The following is a 20,825-nucleotide window of genomic DNA, read 5'->3' on the forward strand; positions in this document are numbered from 1 at the left end:
TAACTAATGCATGCCAACCAAAACATAATTCTATTTTTTACACAAAAAATAGAATTAATATATAAATATAATAGAATTAATATATAAATATAATGAGGTTAGAGATAGTGTGATACCCATAAGTCTACACTCATTATCTAAGATGTTAAAATGTTTATGATTCGATCTGAAAAGAAAAGAAATAGAAGGAACCATTGTTGTCAATATGGAAGACATTAAAAACATACCAACAAACCTTGTAATCTCAATGTGATAAGAATATGTTCTCAAATCAATTTTTATTTTTTATTAAAAATATTATCTCTTCTATCCACATATACAATCAAAATAATTTATATTTATTGGTTCATTAGCAATTAAAACCAACCTAATTTTTTATTTATTTTTTCTTTAATTTTAACTACTTTTTTATTATTAAGATTATGAGAAGTACAATAACTTAATTTATTAAAAAAACTGAGATTTTTTTTTATTTTTTTATTTATAATATAAGCTTGTAAAATTATAAATAAAATTTATATAAAACTATAACAATTTTGGTCTTTATTTGTTGAGGGAAAAAATAATGTATTTTAATCTATTTTGTTTATATTCTTTCATATTTATAAAGTGTAATTAATAACAAAAAAAGGTTTTATAAAAGAAAAAGTTAATCATCCACGTCAAAGTGATATTTTCTTAACCAAATATGAAATTTAGTCGGTGGATGATTGGGTTCCATATTTGTTCTTTATTCTTTGTTCATGTTTTTTTATTTATTTGTGATCAGATTTGGTTTAATCACCAATAACAATAGTCTAAAAAGAAGTTAGATACCGGTCATACAGGTGAATGTCATATACAACCTCTTAATCAGATTATTATATCACTTGATCGTGTAGTGCAAATCATTATATAGTTGAGTGCTTTCCTATTTATATTCGAAAGAAAAGGGACTGATCAAATCACTTACCAAAGTATAGGGGCGTGTCTGTATCTTTTCGAAAACGAAATTAACGATAAAAAAATGCTTAAAATATCTTGTGTTTTGTTTTTCTAATAGAAATAGAAACACCTTTTGCAGCAAGCCAGCAAGTAGCCAGATATTTATGTCTGCCCGTGAAATGCTGCCCGTTCGTTTACCACCACCCAAAATACCCACGTGTATGGATCTTAACAAAAGTAATTCCCTCACGGGCAGCCACTGCCCACCAGCTCGCTTATATACTCCTTTTTTTTTCCTTCTTTTTTTTTTTTTTTAATTACCACTTGTATCTTTATTAGAATTTAAATATCATGTAAAACTAAATATAATGTTTTTAAATATCTGTTAAAAAATACTTTTAAAGATTAAAACATTCGAGTATAGTGGTATAAAAGAACATTTCTTAATTGTATAGATTAGACATGTCTATAGATCATTTAACACATACATGAAAGAAATATGTCAAAGAGGTTGAAGAAATATAAAAAATGAAAATGTCACTATAGCTTATTAAACTTGTGTCTATGACTAAATTTGGTCACTAAAGTGTTTAATTTTTTACGCAATATACCATTAAACTTACATTTTATATGTTTATTAAGTCACTTTCGTTGGTTTTTAATAGATCTCAGTTAAACTAGTTATTCTAAATTACCGAGTGGTTCCTATGTTTTCAAGTTCTTTTGTTTTTTCTCCAGTAATCCAGTTTCAAAGTAGCAACTCAATCAAAAACTAGCTTTGGACTTCTCCACCAGGTTATCGACTTCAGCTTCATTGACTCACACCAGAACAACTATTTCTGTCACTAGCTTTGGTTTTCTCTAAATCAACCGACTTCAGGTGGCCGATTTCTCCTACCGAGAGTTATAACTTATAATCATCCATATGGATGTCGGTGTGTTTGTCTAGGGCTATCAGAATTCAGAACGAAAGCATGTTCTAAAGATCTTTGGAATCTGATGTTAAAATCAACGGCTAACAGAAGCAACACTATAATCCCCAAATCCCAATTCTTCTTATACTCCTTTAAATTATTGTTATCTTCTTCGAGAAGCAAATATTACAACTATTATGTCAGAAAAAGAATAAAATGAAAAATCATGTATGCTCAAAGTCATATTAAAATGATATTGCTAATTAATATGTGATCCATAGGGGTCACACTAACAACAACTTGATACAATTGATTATTTATTAAAAATTATTTTTAATAAATATTCATAAACTCTTATAATTAATTGGAAAATATTTATTTCATGGAAATGAATAATATTTCAATGGCAAGTAACATTATATTTCATATGGTATGAATAAACATGTCATGCACAACATTTTGGACTTATTAGATCTTTTTGTCTTTTACCAAAATGTAAAGGCTTGTAATCTTACAAACTAGTTTGTAAAATCACAAACTACTCTTTTGGTTCCTGGCTAGAACCGTAACTAGCTAGGCGACAAAGGATATGACTTATTCAATTGTTTAATGAAAAGAAATCAATTCTAGAAAACATGCATGAAAATGATAATGATCTAGCGACATGGTTGTTTAAAGTGATAATACCTTGTGGTTAAAGACTTCACTTTAACCATATAGACGAGGCTTTCATTTTGGTCTTCATTCATGCATGAAAAAACGTAGATAATTCCCTCTCTCTCGCACTTCTCTTGCAAAAGTGTTAGAAGCTTCAAGTTACTTGTATTTTCTTTATTTGAATCAAACTTGGGTTTGGTTCAAAGCTTAAGAGTTCATAAGACTAGCATCTTCTTCAAGTTAGATTATTTGTTGGTGTCTCAAAGGGTCAACCTTCTCCATCCACTTCCTAGCCTCCCCTTGAGGATCCAAAGAACAACAAAGGGTGTTATATCTTCATCTCTTCTATGGTTGATGCTATTCTTTCCATTTCTTGCAAGATGATCCTTTGTGGGTTGTAACTAGTTTATAATTGTTCAAAATATTCAAGTCTTCCGTTACTAAAATACTATGTTTTTTAAACTACTTTTGAACTAAAACCCAAAAGAAAATGCCCACACCCAGTCTACAAATCCCGTTGGCACAAGAAACTAGGCTAACAACACGCAATACAAGCTCTTTGACAACAAGCTTCATTAGCATCTCCAGCTGTTAATATCCTATTGTCTCTCATCAGTTCTTACGCTCCCTACAACTGCGAGCCAACTCTAAATTCTTACCATTTTGTCATAAAAAACCTAATTAAAACCTCACAATCCCACTACATTCCTCCCGACCTCTACCACCTTTAGAAAGTTGAGAAATTTGAAACACTCGAATCGATTTTTATTGATTTAATCGAGTTTCATGGTGAGATCAACGAGTTTTAGAAAGCAATTGACCTATTTTAAATTACCTTGTTTTAGGTGTACCCTTAGCGTGGATTCTCTCAATTGTTTGCTCTCGGTTTATGTAAGCGAAAAGAAAGCCTTGAAGTTGTGCCACAGATTATGTTAAAGAGTAGGTTAATGAACATTGACCTTGAAGAATCCAACTTTTTTATATTAATCAAAGTGCTTTGTAGATTCAAAAATCCAAAAAAAAATTGATCATAGGTGTAACATCCCAAAGATACTAAGTAAAAGTTTCATTTTAGATTAACCAAAAACATTCATCAGTTTGCTTCAAAGACATTCAGAGTAAAAGTATTTTCATACATCAGATTAAAATCATAAACATTCAATGCAGAATAAATTTATGGGGGAATGCAGTGCGATCACGTCAAGCTCTTCCCTCTGGAACTAGAAGTACCTGAAACAGCCACAACAAAAAACTGTAAGCACGAAGCTTAGTGAGTTCCCCAAAATACCACATATCATACATAAGATAGTGAATTCTATGGGCCAAATCATAGTCTTACAATCACTTCCTGTCATGGGTCAGATCATGGTCTTTCCTTGCCAATGCTAGGGGCCACATCCTAGTATATATATATATATATATATATATATATATATATATATATATATATATATATTCCATACAATTGTGAGGGGCCAGATCCTGGCCTTTCATACCGTCACACTATCGGTCGGTGGTGGAAACGTCGAGCCGTGACAGGGTACATATGATTATCCAAATCACAGAGCATAAAACGAAAAACATGATTCTTTTATTTATAACCCATAAGTACATTGATTCTTACATGATATAATCTACTAACTCCATGCTTCTTGTCCTTCCTTGCAACGTTCTTATATTCTTCCGACTTCCTAGGAATACTTGGGTTTTGAAAACATTTCAAGATAATGTTGGTGAGTTCACAGGTTTTGAAGATTTTAAATTACTCTTTATTATAGGATCTTTGTTTAAGAATATATAGGCTTTCGAATCTTTTCAACCACTATACGTTTCTAGGGAGTTTTTCCTTTCTCTATTTTAATTCGTAACTTACTAAATTTTCTTTTAATGTTTGGTTTGCTTCTTCCATCTTTTGGCAGAGATTTGGTTTACCACTCGATTAATTTCGAGGAGTTATTAGATAGGATGATTAGGAAAGTATCTATCTTTATATTTGATTATATACTTTATATCTCGTTTTTCCAAGGATAAATTAGTTAATTCGTACTTATCCTATAACTATTCCTTTCATACATATATGTTTCTTTATCTTATCTTTTCATACTCTAATTACTTCCTAGGCATTATCCTCTAAGTAGTTTAATTTATTAGGGTTGGAGAGCAGTATTACAATGAGTCCCTATGACCGAGCTATGTGACTTGAAATTTCCCCGCAACGACGCTTCATCAGACATCGTGAAAAAGACTATAAAGTTATGCCTGTCAGGTTTGTAGCTAGCAACCACTGGTGGGAGTGTCAATCTCGTATAAATCTATACATACATTTAACGCTCACTTAAGATTAACGATTATAGGTCTGAGATAGCCGTATATCAATCAACTATGGATGAATAATACGTCTCATTTAACACTTACTTTGATAAACATTTTAAGTATGATTATTTATCTTTCTTATTCTTTCTTTAGCATACTTTTTCATACACACACACACACACACACACACACACACACACATATATATATATATATATATATATATATATATATATATATACAAGGATAAATTAGTTAATTCGTACTTATCCTATAACTATTCCTTTCATACATATATGTTTCTTTATCTTATCTTTTCATACTCTAATTACTTCCTAGGCATTATCCTCTAAGTAGTTTAATTTATTAGGGTTGGCGAGCAGTATTACAATGAGTCCCTATGACCGAGCTATGTGACTTGAAATTTCCCCGCAACGACGCTTCATCAGACATCGTGAAAAAGACTACAAAGTTATGCCTGTCAGGTTTGTAGCTAGCAACCACTGGTGGGAGTGTCAATCTCGTATAAATCTATACATACCTTTAAAGCTCACTTAAGATTAACGATTATAGGTCTGAGGTATCCGAATATCAATCAGCTATGGATGAATAATACGTCTCATTTAACACTTACTTTGATAAACATTTTAAGTATGATTATTTATCTTTGTTATTCTTTCTTTAGCTTTTCCTTTAATATACTTTTTCGTACATATATATATATATATATATATATATATATATATATATATATATATATATATATATACTTTGATATCTATGATAAGATATTAGGGCATCGTACCGCTAAGTACATTGCCTACCCTTAAGTTTTATTTTGATATAATTTATTCCATAATTATTCTGATACATATATATATATATATATATATATATATATAAATAATTATTAGGTTCTTGACATTTATAAGATATTAGGGCAGAGTAACAACTATATATATATATATATATATATATATATATATATATACCATATCTATAAAATAATTATTAGGTTCTTGACATTTATAAGATATTAGGGCAGAGTAACAACTACGTACAATGCTTATCCTAACATTTGGCCAGCTTAATAACTTGAAACTAGGTTATTCTAGGGAATAAGCCAACATAATAAATAGGTATAACCATTTAGTATAATCTTAGGCATTATAATGACTAAGAATAATATTATTCTTAAAGATTAGGCGGGGTAACTACCGGGTATAATATTATCCTAACGTTTGCATTCAATTTCAAAACTATTGATATATTACAAGTAATAATCTTTTTGTAGAATCGTTGAAATAGTTTTATAGCATGTATCCCCCCCCCCCATAAAACATTTGAAGACGGTAAAAGTAGGGTCGTGAAACTCACCTTAATAGTGTGATTCGAAAAAATCAGGTTATCGTATCGGGAACTTCCAGCCATCTCGAGAGGACGAGAGAATTCCGGATCGATTCAGTGAGAAAGAGAAAGAGTTTGAGGTGTGAAGATTTGGAGAAGTGAAGCCCTCTATTTATAAGGTCTATTTTGGCATGCGCACCGCACAAATATATATATGCATGTCGTGCATCGGCTTCATGGCTCCATTCAGAAGATGCTACGTGTCATTTTCCTAATGGTCCACGTCTCTCGTATCTCACGAATTTGGGTGCCAGACATGTGTGTCGTGTGTGGCGTGCATTACGTGCGCACAATTATTATTTTGTAAAAATTCATATCTTCCTTATATGAATCTTGTTTTTAACATTCTTTATATATTTGTGTAGCTATTGATGCGTACTACAACTTTCGTTTAGGTTGTTTTGGCTAATTCCAACTTCCATTTTTAGCCAATATTTTATGTTTTTTCCAAAAATCATATATTCTTCGTATATACTCCATTTTTGGCTTTCTTTGCTTCTAAGTTCTTATCTCGAGGAGTACTACGACTTTCCTTTTAATGACTTTAGTCAAAACTCAACCAATCACTTAGTACTATTTTGGCGTTGTGAAATTTATTGACGCGATTGATTTTACTTCCTACAAAAGTCATAACTCCTCCAATCGAAGTCAAATTTTTACGAAGTTTATATTCTTGAAATCGCCTCGAAACGTACTTTCTTAATATGTTACCCATTTATACAAGTTAACACAACATTTTGTGCACTTAACCATGCGATTTGCATATATTTTGGACTATTTTCTCTTATATATTGAGGTTCTAAGCCTTGTGGTTAGATACTTATCATTTTCTGAATCCTTTTACAATCGGTAACCGGTGGCCATTGTCGCAATTGTCATACGTACATATGACAGGGGCCACATCATGGTCTTTCATGCAAGTATCACAAAGACAACTAGCACCATACATAGTATAGTGAGAAAACTCACCTCATAGACGTAATCCACATCTATCAGCTCACACAAACGAAAAGTGGATGCTTCACACCTCTTAATAAACCATATAAGGTACACCCTTAGTCTACCTTCTAAAACTAACAATTCGACCAAAAGTCAATCCAGGTCAAAAAGTCAAACAGTCAAAATTATCATCAGCTGGCTCCCACGTTGTGGCTAATGAAATCATTACCGATCCAAAACTCGATCACGGTCAAACTCAGTCACTCAGAGTTCCACTGCCACATCGTGGCAAACACGCCGTCACGCCGTGGGAGAGTCCGTCCAAAACAATCGATGAGTCCCTCACTGCCACATCGTGGCTACGAGCTGTGAACATCCTTAATGAATGAGAACTGTTGATGTTGTGAAATCTCTTGTGTTGATATTTTGAGTTTGTTTAGAGAAAAGTTGATTATTGTAAGATACTATATGTACTTTTGATCCTTTTTATGATTACCCTAATAATATATTTATTATAACTTTGGATTATGTTTCATCCGTTCGACATGCATTTTTAGGTAATTTAATTTATTAATAATACAATATAACATCAATTAGATTATTTGTTTATACAATATGCTCTTTAAAAATGTTAAATTTGTTTAGAGTAATATAACTTTTATTTTGATAGAACCATTTGAGTTGTGATGACTTGGTAAGGTATGTGGACGATGTGATGAGTTATCATTGACTAATATTCAAATTATGACACTATTCTGTCTATATGGCCATGTAGATTCGTCTGTAGTGGTTTCAGGACATAAGACATAGCCTTATGTTTAACAGGAGATTTATCGATACATAAAAAATGGTCTAAAAACACTCGTTAAGGAAATTCTTTTTTCAACAAGAAAAAAAAAAGAACTCTTTATTTTGCTAGGGAGGAATAAAATTTAAAGGTCAACCTCATATTGTGCCCACTTTGAGAAAGTGGGTCGATTGGTGGGAGGTGATTTTGCACCATCTAGAATAAAAAACTAAAAGTAGAAGTCAACGGGCATTAGCCACCATCTTAAGTGAGCCTTTGAATTCACTTGCAAGAATAAAAGAACTAAAAGTATACGTCAATAGGCATTAGCCACCATGTTAAGTGAGCCTTTGAATAATTAAATTCACTTGCAAGTTAGAATTTGATATTTGCTTTGTTATAGGCTTCCAAAAGTAATAGAATTATTAACTTTATAAGAAAGAGTTTTTATTTTGAAACTTCCATTATTGTATTATTAATTCAGTTGCGATTTAGTTATTGTACTCCTCAAAGAATAAAAGACGTTATATAAGTAATTTTGACTATCACATTTGAAGTTTTGTTACAAAATAACAAATGAAATTTCTATGATGATTGATTTGAAGATAAATTACGAGCACAATGTTTACAGAACAAATTAGTTACTAAATGAGTAACATATCTTATTTATTAGTTATAAAAAAAGAAGTGATTCGTACACAACAGTTTTTTGTCATACACAACAATTCATGCATTATATAGTTGTACAATACAATATTTTAAAGCACCAATTGTTGTGTATAGAGAAAAATTGTTGTGTACGGATCAGCTCCCATAAAAAAATAATCAATTCACAAATTTAGTTCAACACCAGGTCAAATGGTATTATGAAACATAGAGGATATTGACACGTTTTTTTTTCTCCGGACATGCATTTTAAATGTTTATTGCATGAATTTTATGCACGGGTTCCTTCATAGTAGTCATTTACTCATTATTACTTTTTAAACATTTTTCATTAATATATAATTTTATGAGAAAATGACAAAAATAGCCAATTATCCTAATCACTTTGCGGAAAATAGCCAAAAAAAATCGAAATTGCAAAAATGGCCACGAAAATCGCAGATGGGAATGGTCCATCTGCGATTTGCACATTCCATCTGCGAATGTACAAGTACCTAAAGCACAGTTGTGCTTTAGGTACTTGTACATTCGCAGATGGAAAAGTCCATCTACGATTTGTACTGTTCACCTGCGATTTTCATTCTGAAATTCTATAAAACAATTTTTTTTCCTCATTTTTCACTCTTCAATATAGAAAAACTCTCTCTCTCTCTCGGGGATTCATTTTGACGATTTCTTGAAGAAAATGAACGATTACTTCAACAATCCCGAAAATATTGTTAGATTTTAACTCTTTTTATGTTTTAATTAACATTTATTTAGTATATGTCTTTATTATTTTATTATTTATTGTATTAGTTAATGTAAAAAAAAAGAAATTATATTGTTTGTGATAGGGTAATTTTGTTGTATTTGATAGTTTTAATATTTGTTATTACTAAACTTGAAGTTTAAATGCTATTTTGTTAGTGGTTGTATGAATGTACAAGTAGAGACTGCGTAGAGTGTGCATCGGGTAGTTGTACATTTAGTAAAATAGTTAGAATATGCTTATTTTTTTAAGTTATTAGTTAAATAAATTGTTAGAATAATGTTTACAATATGTTTGGTTAGTGGTTTAAGTTGATAAATTGATATAGCATAGTTAGAATATGTTATTTTATATAATTTGAAACTTAAAAATTGTTTGTATATTTGTCGTATAAGTTGAAAAATTGTTAATTTAGTTGTCGTTTTAGTTGAAAAATTGTTTGTTTATATGGTTAGAAAATGTTATTTGATATAATTAGAAAGATAAAAATTGTTTGTATATTTGTCGTATAACTTGGAAAATTGTTTATATAGTTGCCGTTTAAGTTGAAAAATTGTTATAATATGTTATTGTTTTTTAGCGTAAATATATAAATTATTTATTAAATATTTGTATTTGCATTGTTATTATTGTTTATGTTATTATTGCATTTAATAATAATATATTTTAAAATGAAATAGTTGTTTAATTTTCTAATATGTTATTGTGTTTTTTGCAGCATAATTATAATAATTTCGATGTGAAAGCTATTCTAAACTTAAAGGGATCGGGGTGTAACATATGTGAAGTATTTGAAGTGTTAGATGGTGTGAGACGTGATATATTTAGAGATACAAGATTTGGTTACTTGTTGGACGTCCCTCGTTTACAAGGGGACGGATTGTTGTTCCACAAAATGTTCCTTCATCGGATACGGCCGGACGCTGTTTTATCTCCAGATGGAATAAAACGGTTATATTTTAGAGTAGGCGATACGAAAATGGTATATGAGCGGGAAGAGTTTTGTTTGATAACCGGGTTGAAATTTACGGAGTATCGAAAAAACATCGGGAAAAAAGTGTCAGAAAAAATAGTTAGTAGTAAAAAAAGATGTTTATTGCGTGAGCGGCTATTTCCGAACCATACAAATAATTCGGTGAAAATCGGTGACCTGAAAAGTTTTATTTTAAATCAACCATTCTTAGAAGTTGACGATGCCGATGCAGTTAGAGTATGTTTGATTTACATTTTATGCGAAGGTTTTTTGGGAAAAGAAATATATGATCGCGTGCCACAATATTGGTTTTTTTTTTGCTGAGAATTTGGATGTTTGGAACAATTATTTTTTGTTTGCTTTGAAAGTTTTATATTATTAATGTTAATTTATATTATAACTAAAATTTTTTTGTTTTGTAAGTTTCGCTTGGGGTAGCTATTTATGAGATTTTACGTATGATGACCTTGAGGATACATGGAACAAGATAAATAAATATTTATCACTTCCTGAGCGTCGTCAAACTTTAAAATACACCGTCTCAGAATTTACGGCTCCAATTAGGGTATAAAAATTTACTTATATTTAAATGGTTTTATTGTTATGTTAGTTATTTTAATTTTAACTTTTATTACTATAATTGTAAAAATTGTAGATATGGATATATGAGATGCTTCCGATTGTTCGTGCCTGTGGATTTGTATTGAGAAAAAATAGAGACATGCCTCGGATGAAACGATGGAGTGGGACAAAAAAATTGAAATGGGTTAATGTGAACAAGATTTTTTCAAAGATACAGGTTTATAAATTTTTTTAATTATTAATAAAATTCATTATTATACTTTTATATGCATTTTTAATATGTTCAATTTTTTAGGAGGGACAACCACCAAGAAATAAAATGTCACCGAGTGATGATGAGATGACATCTTTTTATTATATGTCATTTCAAGAGTATGTATATGGTGAACGGAAATCAGTTCCATCCCCAGTACGGGACCATTTTAGGAGACAAGACGAATCTTCGTCTAGTATGTCGTCTAGTGGTTGCTCTCATGGTAGAGGTGGGCGCAGTGGAAAACCCAACCTAGAGGAGGTGTTGAAACGGCTACATGCACTGGATCAACATGTGTTTACGAACCGAGAACCTACAGAGGTGTTTGTTGAAGAAGTGAATAATGAAGATCTATGGAATAACATCAATTTTGAGGAGCCTGCAGTATTCCAAACAAAACTTGATGATCGGGTTAGTTACACGCTACATTATTTTTTTTAATTTATTAACATATATTAATATTTGTGTTCATATTTTATATTTGCAAATTTAGGTCGTAGAAGATGAAGTGATGAATAAAAATAATACAAATGAAAATATTTTTGGTGATATTGAAGACGACAAGGTTATTATAGATATTACATTTACGATTTTAATAAATAATTTTTAATGTTTCTTTCGTTAATAACTATAATGTGTTAATTTTAATGTAGGAGTTGGAGGAGAGGAATGAGAATGCGGGTTGTAGTAGGAACAAATTTGATGATGATGTGTTTGATGTAAATGATAATGAAGCTAAAGAGGTTCTTATACTTACATTTATTTTAATTTTTATTTAGTAGATTGAAACATGTTTTAATTAGAGATTTTTGCTTATTAATTTAGGTGTCGGAGGAAGATGAAATACAAATTACGGGAAATGTAAATTATTATGATGCTTATGGTTTTGATGGCAAAGAAGTTACACCCGATAGACCGAGGGCTCGAAATCCATCAAAGTATTTGTGTCCTCCGTACACCGAGGTATTCATTTAATTTAAAAACTTATATCGTAATAATAGAATTTTTTTTATGTGAATTATTTGAAAGATAGAGATCTAAACATTTCAATATTGTTTTAGCTGCACACAACACCGAAACAAAAAATAAGAGCAAAAAGGAAGGTTGATATGAAATCAACAAGCCCCGTTCCTCCTCCAGCATTTGTTGTTGCTCACGACTTCTCCGTGTTGCGCCTGCAACCTTACGTAGCGGGCGGTGAGGTTGTGATCCAGAATTATTTATTTCATTCATATGACATGCAGCATCGTTTGTTTAATTTGGTGTTAGATAGAGAATTTTGGAGCGCCTTGTTTGGGCATACACACGACGGATGGTTGGAGTCAGCGGTAAAATAATACTTAATTTATTTTTTTTAAAGTATTTTCTTTTTTAGTTAATAACAAAAGTATTATAATTTTGTGCAGCATATCACCCTTTGGTATGGACTACTGATGGAGAGACGTTTTGATGGCGACCGACATACAATAATGCCGCCAAATTTTTTTGTTTGCCATGCTCTGGAGGAAGGGCAGGATTGGAGGGCGTTTATGGCTGGTATTGCTAAATACCCCAACTTCATGGTTGCTTGGTGGGATGTCGATACGGTAAACTAAATTTTATTTTTTGAAAATATTATCGTCATTGTCGTTATGTTTTTGTATTCTTATTTCTAAACAAAATTTATTTCTTTTTTATCCTTATACAGGTCCTATTTCCGATTCATTCAGCCCCTAATCACTAGTTATTTGGGGAACTACGATTGGCGAATATGGAAGTCCATATTTATGACAGTCTCGGTAGAGGGGCTTATGAAAAATTCAACTCTGATGGAACCTTTACCAAATTTGAAGTTATGGTGGCCGGTTGTTTAGACAAGATTAACTATTGGGCCCGGAGGAACATCCCAAGGATTCCATTGAATATGCAATTCATATTCGAAACAAATGTTCCCCAACAAAGTAGCAATTTGGGAGATTGCGGTGTTTTTGTTTGTATGTTTATGGAACAATTAGTTTCAGGCCAACCAATACGTGAACTTATTGACCCAAGGAACGCAACTTTAGAGTTTCGCCAACGGATGGCAAAAATTTATTGGGGGTCGAGTCTTGGTCCTATGTAGTTGGATTATATATTTGTATATGTAATTGTATGTTGGATTTAATGACCTAGTAATAACTTAAATACTTACAACATAAGAACGACACCACCATTTGTTTTAAAGTAACAAGTACACTGCTCTAAACATAACAACAAATACAACAATTTATTGATGTAACAACCTAAAAACTATCAAAACAATACTAAAAAGCTTACAACTTGTAAATAATAATTGCCAAAAACAACACCCAACTATAAACCAAGGCTATCTTTAACTGCTTATTTTCTGATTGAAAGAGTTTGTTACTGTTAGCTATTTTAGCTATTATGATAGATGATTGGTCCTTCTCTTCATCAACCCAACTGATAAACCCGCATTTTGGTCCCTGTAAATTTAAACATTGACAATAAGAATTGTTGCCATATAATGATTAGGGTGTAAATATGAATGAAGTTAAGAACATGATACCATATATGGGAAAGCGTAAAATAATCTTCCTGGGTTTTTAGTTGTACCCGAAATCCTAATGATACGTTCACCTCCGCAATTACAGTATGTCATTCGCCTTTTTTAGTCTATCTAATATGAATTACTTTCACATATAAATTTAATGGAGTTACATTACACCCATTTATAGAAGAAATTTTATTACAAACAAGTATCTTTGACTATGAAATGAACTGGTTTGACTACGAATTTAAAAAGTTGAACTATGAACTGCATACTAGTACATTGTCTTGTCTTGTCGGTCAGTGATGTTTGACTATGAAATGAACTGGTTTGACTACGAATTTAAAAAGTTGAACTATGAACTGCATACAAGTACATTGTCTTGTCTTGTCGGTCAGTGATGTTTGACTATGAAATGAACCGGTTTGACTACGAATTTAAAAAGTTGAACTATAAACTGCATACAAGTACATTGTCTTGTCTTGTCGGTCAGTGATGTTTGACTATGAAATGAACTGGTTTGACTACGAATTTAAAAAGTTGAACTATGAAATATGAACTGTAGAGAAACACCAATTTGTATATAATTAAATTTGTATTTGTGTGATGATTATAATACACTTTCATTGCTTGTGAAAATGAGTACTTACACCGAAAGAAGCTTTTCTCAGCTACCAATATTCCTACATAATCTACAAATAACAAATCCTAATACATTCACAACCATCAAGAAAACGGATACCAACCGCTTTCAATTCTGTTTTGTGGCTTTAGGTTGCGTGGTATAACATATTAGTTTTATTGACTTAATTAATCTTTCTTGCTAATGTATCTCGTGTACTATTTACTTATCACTAATTTATGTTTGTTATTTTATGCAGATTCGTACCTTCCGTAGGTGCATGATACCGTTGATATATGTGGGTTATTTACCCATTCTTGGGATCTATCTGACAACAATGTACTTCGCAGTGGCTTTGGATGGAAATCATGAACCCATACTCTTAGCAATTGGTTTGGGAACCTTAGAGTATGAAGAATCATGGAGATGGTTCATGATGAAGTTAAAAGAGTGTTTAGGTGAGGATACAGAGGTTGGTTTCATAAGCAACCTATGTGATAAAATAGACTTTGGTGTTCATAGTGCCTACCCGGATTCGTATCATGGATATTGTCCTAAAGATATAGCTCGAAAAATCGTGAGTCTGTCGGACATAACGATACGGAAGTCGAATCGTTGTTTTGGAAGTCATGGAATGCATATAGTGTTCATGATTTTTACTTGTGTCTGGAAAGGTTGCAAAGTGCATGTAGGAAACCACCTTTCTGCACCTTGCTTAGGAGTCTAATTTTCTGGCTTGACGATATAGCAATTTCAAAATGGACACGAGCATTTTTCCCAAAAGTACATTACAATGTTAAATCGATTGATGTCCCTGAAATGTTGCAAATTATATCCACACGTGAGTTTCCTATAACAACGATAATTGAGTTAATCAATATGTCGATACAATCAAAGTATGTTGAACGGGCTGAAGTGGCGGGTAAGGGAGATTGTTATATTTAGTTTTTTTCTTGTGTTATTATTTTTCTAAAATTATCAAATTTTCCAGGGAGGTTGTCTGGTGGGTTGACCCCTTATGTTGAGAGTAAGGTTCAAAAACGTGTCAACAAGTCTTATAATTGGATGGCAAGATGTTTGTATGGGGATACATTTGAAGTCGATGACAATTTTGCCACCAACAAAGTACAACTTGAACGACGGGTATGTAGTTGTGGGAAATGGAAAAAAAAGCGGTATACCATGTGGCCACGCTATAGCATCTCTAAGAACCCGTACGTCTGAAGCCATTCACGAAATGGTTGATTACAAGTTCACTGCTTTCGTGTATCGACTTGTATTCGGATCTGAGTTGGTGAATTCTATACCATCACATGTGCACTGGGAAATACCAAATGAAACGGTGGTCCTGTTACCTCCCTCAAAGAAGTAGTTATTCATGTACCCCGTTTGTATTTTATGTCGTATTATGTATTAGTTATTCATGTACCCCGTTTGCATTTTATGTCGTATTATGTATTACTTACTCATGTACCCCGTTTCATTTTATGTCGTATTATGTATTACTTATTCATGTACCCCGTTTGCATTTTATGTTGTATTATGTATTAGTTATTTATGTACCTGTTTTGTTAATTCTTTTTTAATTGCGATTGAGGAAACAACATACATTAAAAGTAAGGGACATTTATTAACTAGTCACAAAACACACGTACAACAACAACCAACTAAACTAACGAAAAACAATTAACTTAACCAACATGCATATTAAAAATGAGGGACATTCTTTAAAAGATTCCATGCATCTGTGTGGGTAAACTCGCTACCATCATATTCAAAACGGTATAGTTCCAAAGCCACCTGTCGCAGAATGTCTTCATCCGTATTTGCATGTTCATTATCAAACTCGTTATAAATACGTTGAAATTGTTTCACCTTTATTTTCAAATCCAGAAACTTCGCTTTGACATCTCTTCTTCTTCGATATTGAGTACGCCCCATTAAATGGTGAAACAAATGACAGACACGAGACCAAAATGATCCAGCGCGAACTTGTGGGGGACCCGGTGGAAAATCCTCCTCTACAGTTACAATCCAAGCTTGAACCAAAGCGACCCCCTCTTCGTTCCTCCATATATGTGGTACAGGTGAGTCCATAATTGCAAGGGGAGAAGTAATGATACAATTAAAATGGATATTAACAACTATTTATAGCGACTCCTTATTTTCCAGGTGCAATGGCTTGTCAACTCAAATAGCAGTGTATTGTGTTGTCATTCGACGGAATGACTTTGTCAACTCGAACAGTGATCTGTTGTGTTCTCACTTAGTACACTGCGTTCATCAGTTAAGTTTGACTATGAATTGCAGACATATTAGAATATTGGACTGCGATATTGTGTATAAACTACTATAAATTGACATTAAGTTAAATAAATAGTTTACTAAACGATGTTACAGTTGTTCATATATTATTTTTGAGATTTTACTCTCTTTTTTTCAATCAAAATGAGTTCTATACCATGGGGCAATGACGAGTTCTTGGTTCTTACACGTGCTTATATTCATGTGTACGAGACCAGCAAGTTGAACGATCCAATGTTTTGGAGTCGTTTAACCAATATTTTCAACGCTGAAAACCGAATGACTACAAGAAACGATCGTGACGAACTAGACATCTTAGCAAGATGGTATGAAATGAAAACCGAAGTTCTATTATTCAACGATCTTTATACCAAAATTGACGACACCCGTTTAAATGCTACTGAGGAGGTCATCTTGGAAGCTGCTAAGGAGGAATACAAGTCATTAAGTGACGGGTTGGAATTCCAGTTTGAAGCCCCTTGGAATATTTGAAATATATCCCGTTTGTTTAAAATCTATTTAAGTTTATTAGGTGAGTACTAGGTTATTTTCATGTATTACGTATGTATTGGATGCATCTCCTATGTTTAATTTTAATTAATAAATGCCCATTGCATTAGTTTTCACAATACATTAGAATACATTACTAACAACAATTTCATGAACCATTACAAACATTACAACAATTACATGAAAAACAACGAAATACTACAAACAAAGCATTAAAATAAAAAACAAGTCCATGGGTTATTATTAACGGAAATTAGAGCGGTCTACATGAAATACTGATTATTTTTAACAACCTTCCAAACTTCCTCATATTCGAAGTCTCTGCCGTCACGCTCACAGATGTAAAAATCTGTAACAACTTCCAAGAACTCTTCTTCCTCCCGACAACGAAGTTTGGTACTTTTCGCATAATTACACGCTCGATTGAACCATGTCACTTCTTCCTTTACATCCATCCATTTAGTAACAACATCTGATTGTTCTCGTTGTTGTCCTTCTCCCATCTCATGGTTGAACAAAGCTGTTATGCGAGTCCATTCATCACCTACTAGGCAATGCGGGGGAGCAAGTAACGATACACCATCCTTAACACTTAGCCATCATCGTGTAAGAACCAACACCTCGTTTGTCGTCCATGGCCTTTCAGAATTGGAACCAGGTACTTCATTCGAAGAACTTGCTGCATTCGACGACATTTCTAAATATGGGAGTTCGTTTCGTTTAGGTGATTTGGGTGTTTGGTTTTTAGATCTTAAAAATCTTTTTATATTAATAAATACAGGACTATGCATTACAACTTTGACTACGAAATGGTTGCATTTGGACTACGATTTGCAGGTTTCTGCAGTGACTTATCATGTCAAACAGTCATTTATGTCTTGTCACTTAAGATTTTGACTACGATTTGCAGGTTACTGCAGTGAATTATCATGTCGAACAATCATTTACGTCTTGTCCCTTCAGAGTTTAACTACGATTTGCAGGTTACTACAGTGACTTGTCATTAATGTCTAGTCATTTCAAAGTTGGACTATGAATTAGAACTCTGACTACGAAATGGTAGCATTTAGACTAGTATGTATAAATACCACTTATAGCACCAGTTTATTATAATGTTGACTTTATTATGAGTTCCTCACACAAATTCAAAGTTTGCTCATGCAACGAAGTAGATTGTTACTACTGTGATTCAGTCGACCCTTTTTTTACACCCTCTTCAGCCGGACCATATATGTCAGATGAAAATTTTGAAGAATTGAAGAAGGCTGAAGAACAACAAGAAGAGGACAAAGAGTCATCCCGACTTCTCACTCAACGTGGTAATGATATTGCATCAGAATGCAAACAAGCTCAAGAATGGATAAACCTCAATAAAAACAAAATCAAAGAGCATGAAGAATGGATAAAAAAGACTAAGAAGGCAATCAAAACGACTGAAAAATGGCTTGCTGAGAAGGACGAGCAATTGATACACATTATGGTGCAAAAGGATCGTTTGGAAGACAAAATGAGAATTAGGGATGACTATATAACAATGGAGAAAGAGAAGTACCCATTGCAGTTCCCTGAGTTTAATAATTAGTTACAAAATTGTTGTAATATTATCATGATACACCTTTGGTTGAAAAAGGATCGTTTGTTGTTGTTTTTTTAAATAACATCTTGTAATTGTTATAATTTGCAAACTAAATTTTATAATATAAAAGCTTCATTAATTGTTATAATCTACAAACTAAACTAAAATATGAAAGCATAGCAAAGTCTTGTAAGATTTAATAAAAAAATTACAATACATAATAAGTTAACAACTCTTCATTTCAAGGTTGTTTTATATCAAAATCAGCGTCACAGGTTTGTGAGCAACTCGCTGAACCACCAATATTAAATGTCATTTCTGCAGTAGAAATTGTGCGACGTGCTCCACTACCGGACGCCCTTCCAGTACAATTGTTTCTCGTGTGTCCTACTTGACCACATGTAGAACACTCTTTTCTAATTGGACCCTCGCATTGGGATGGAATGCGGTCTGTGTTTCTTGGCCTGCCTGGCTGACGTTTATCCATTATATGTGGCTTAACAATCATCAAATCATCGGGGATATCCCATTCAGATGGCTTTGGCAAAGGGTTTATTTATTCCTCATACGTTTTCCTCAGTGTTTCAGTAAAGTAAGCATTTAATGCATACCACGAGCAGTCTTGGTAATTGTTCACTGTTAAACATCTTATGACATGACCACAAGGTATCCCATCAAGTTGCCAATGCCTACATGTACATGTCATATGTTGGAAATCAACAATCACGTTTTGTGCCCCCTTTTTGACCTCGCATTTCGTATTTGAGATCATGCGAACATCCCACTTACTAAAAGTTTTTTTGTTTTCTTTTACAATATCATCGGCCCAAGGGGTAAGTATTGTTGTTGCTTCCACTAAAAAAACAGGCAAAATGAAGAAGTTAAGATCAATAAAATTAAACTAATAAAAAATTAATATTAAAAATTAACTTAATACCTGCAAAAAGTTACGTCTTTGAAACCACCACTGTTGCATTGTTGCACGAAAAAATCGATCAACATAAGTATCCGCACCTTACGTGCGTGTCTAGATAATGCATTTATAGACTCCGCACTGTTGGATGACATAAGATTGTATCGGTTCCCTTTAAAATGTGCCCTTGACCAAGTTTTTTGGATTTATACTTTTTAAGTACTCCCATACTGGTTCTTTTGTCTTTTTCATAACATCCATGGCAACGTCAAAAGCATCAACTGTGTACGCCCTACAAGCCTCCCAAAAAATTCCTTTAACTGTGTTACTCTTCCCGAATCTAGATACTATGTTGAAATACAAATGGACACCACATATTCCGTGATGAGCGTGAGGAAAAATGTTGGCAACGGATGTTGCTATAGATGGAGACCTATCAGATATAATTGTAAGCTCCTGCATATTCCCTATGCAATCACGTAGTTTTTGAAAAAACCATGTCCAAGAATCGGTACACTCATTTTTGCATATGCCATATGCAACCGGTAATATTTGGTTTTGTCCGTCCTTAGTAACTGCAAGTAACATGGTACCTTTGAACTCGCCCTTTAGGTGGGCTTCATCTACTACTAGGGTCGGTTTACAAAATTTGACAAAAGCGCGTACCTACAATACATTGTATATCTATTCAAATACACCAAAATAAAAACGAAAAAATTAATAAAATTTTATAATACTAACCGAGCAACCAAGTGCGACGTACAAAAACTCAAAGCGATCATCACCATCTGTTTTAATATGTGTCACCGTACCTGGATTATGTTTGACCAAATTGTGACAATAAGCCGAAAGTTTGGTAAAAGAATCCTCTTTCGTACCCCTTAACAACAACCATGCATATTGCTTCGCACGCCATGCCTGATGGTATGAGATATTGATATTCAATTGAGCATTCATATCATTAATAATATCTTTTCCCCATGGTTGTAAAAATCGGTCTAGGCGGCCGATTAATCGGCGCCTAGACGCTTGGCGGCCTCCATCCGCCTACGAATAAGGGATAGAGGGTAAAATAATCGGCCTTGGTCAATATCGGTCCAAATCGGACTAAATCGGTCCAACTCGGACTCAAAATTGGCCCAAATCGGTCCAGCTAACCAGGCTCGAAAGAACCAGCTAGCACACCGAGTAGTTGGGTTTGATT

General features: G+C 32.9%; 1 protein-coding gene across 1 annotated transcript; it reads left to right on the top strand.

Moving 5' to 3' along the window:
- The first annotated feature begins 12,635 nt into the window (after positions 1 to 12,635).
- On the top strand, positions 12,636 to 15,542 carry LOC145139422 (uncharacterized). Its single transcript, XM_079073249.1, has 4 exons — positions 12,636 to 12,752; positions 14,578 to 14,903; positions 14,993 to 15,240; positions 15,310 to 15,542. The coding sequence occupies exons 1-4, from the start codon at positions 12,636 to 12,638 to the stop codon at positions 15,540 to 15,542; spliced, it is 924 nt and encodes a 307-aa protein (XP_078929375.1).
- The last annotated feature ends 5,283 nt before the right edge of the window (positions 15,543 to 20,825 follow it).

The sequence above is a fragment of the Lactuca virosa genome, chromosome 9 (assembly GCF_052849685.1).
Source record: "Lactuca virosa cultivar CGN04683 chromosome 9, Lactuca_virosa_CGN04683_v6, whole genome shotgun sequence".
NCBI classification, from domain to species: Eukaryota; Viridiplantae; Streptophyta; class Magnoliopsida; order Asterales; family Asteraceae; genus Lactuca; species Lactuca virosa.

Coding starts and splice junctions, on each gene's coding strand:
- LOC145139422 (XM_079073249.1), top strand. CDS start 12,636: ATGCCGCCAAATTTTTTTGTTTGCCATGCTCTGGAGGAAGGGCAGGAT. Junction 12,753..14,577: donor CTTGGTGGGATGTCGATACG/GTAAACTAAATT, acceptor TATTTTATGCAG/ATTCGTACCTTCCGTAGGTG. Junction 14,904..14,992: donor GCTCGAAAAATCGTGAGTCT/GTCGGACATAAC, acceptor GTGTCTGGAAAG/GTTGCAAAGTGCATGTAGGA.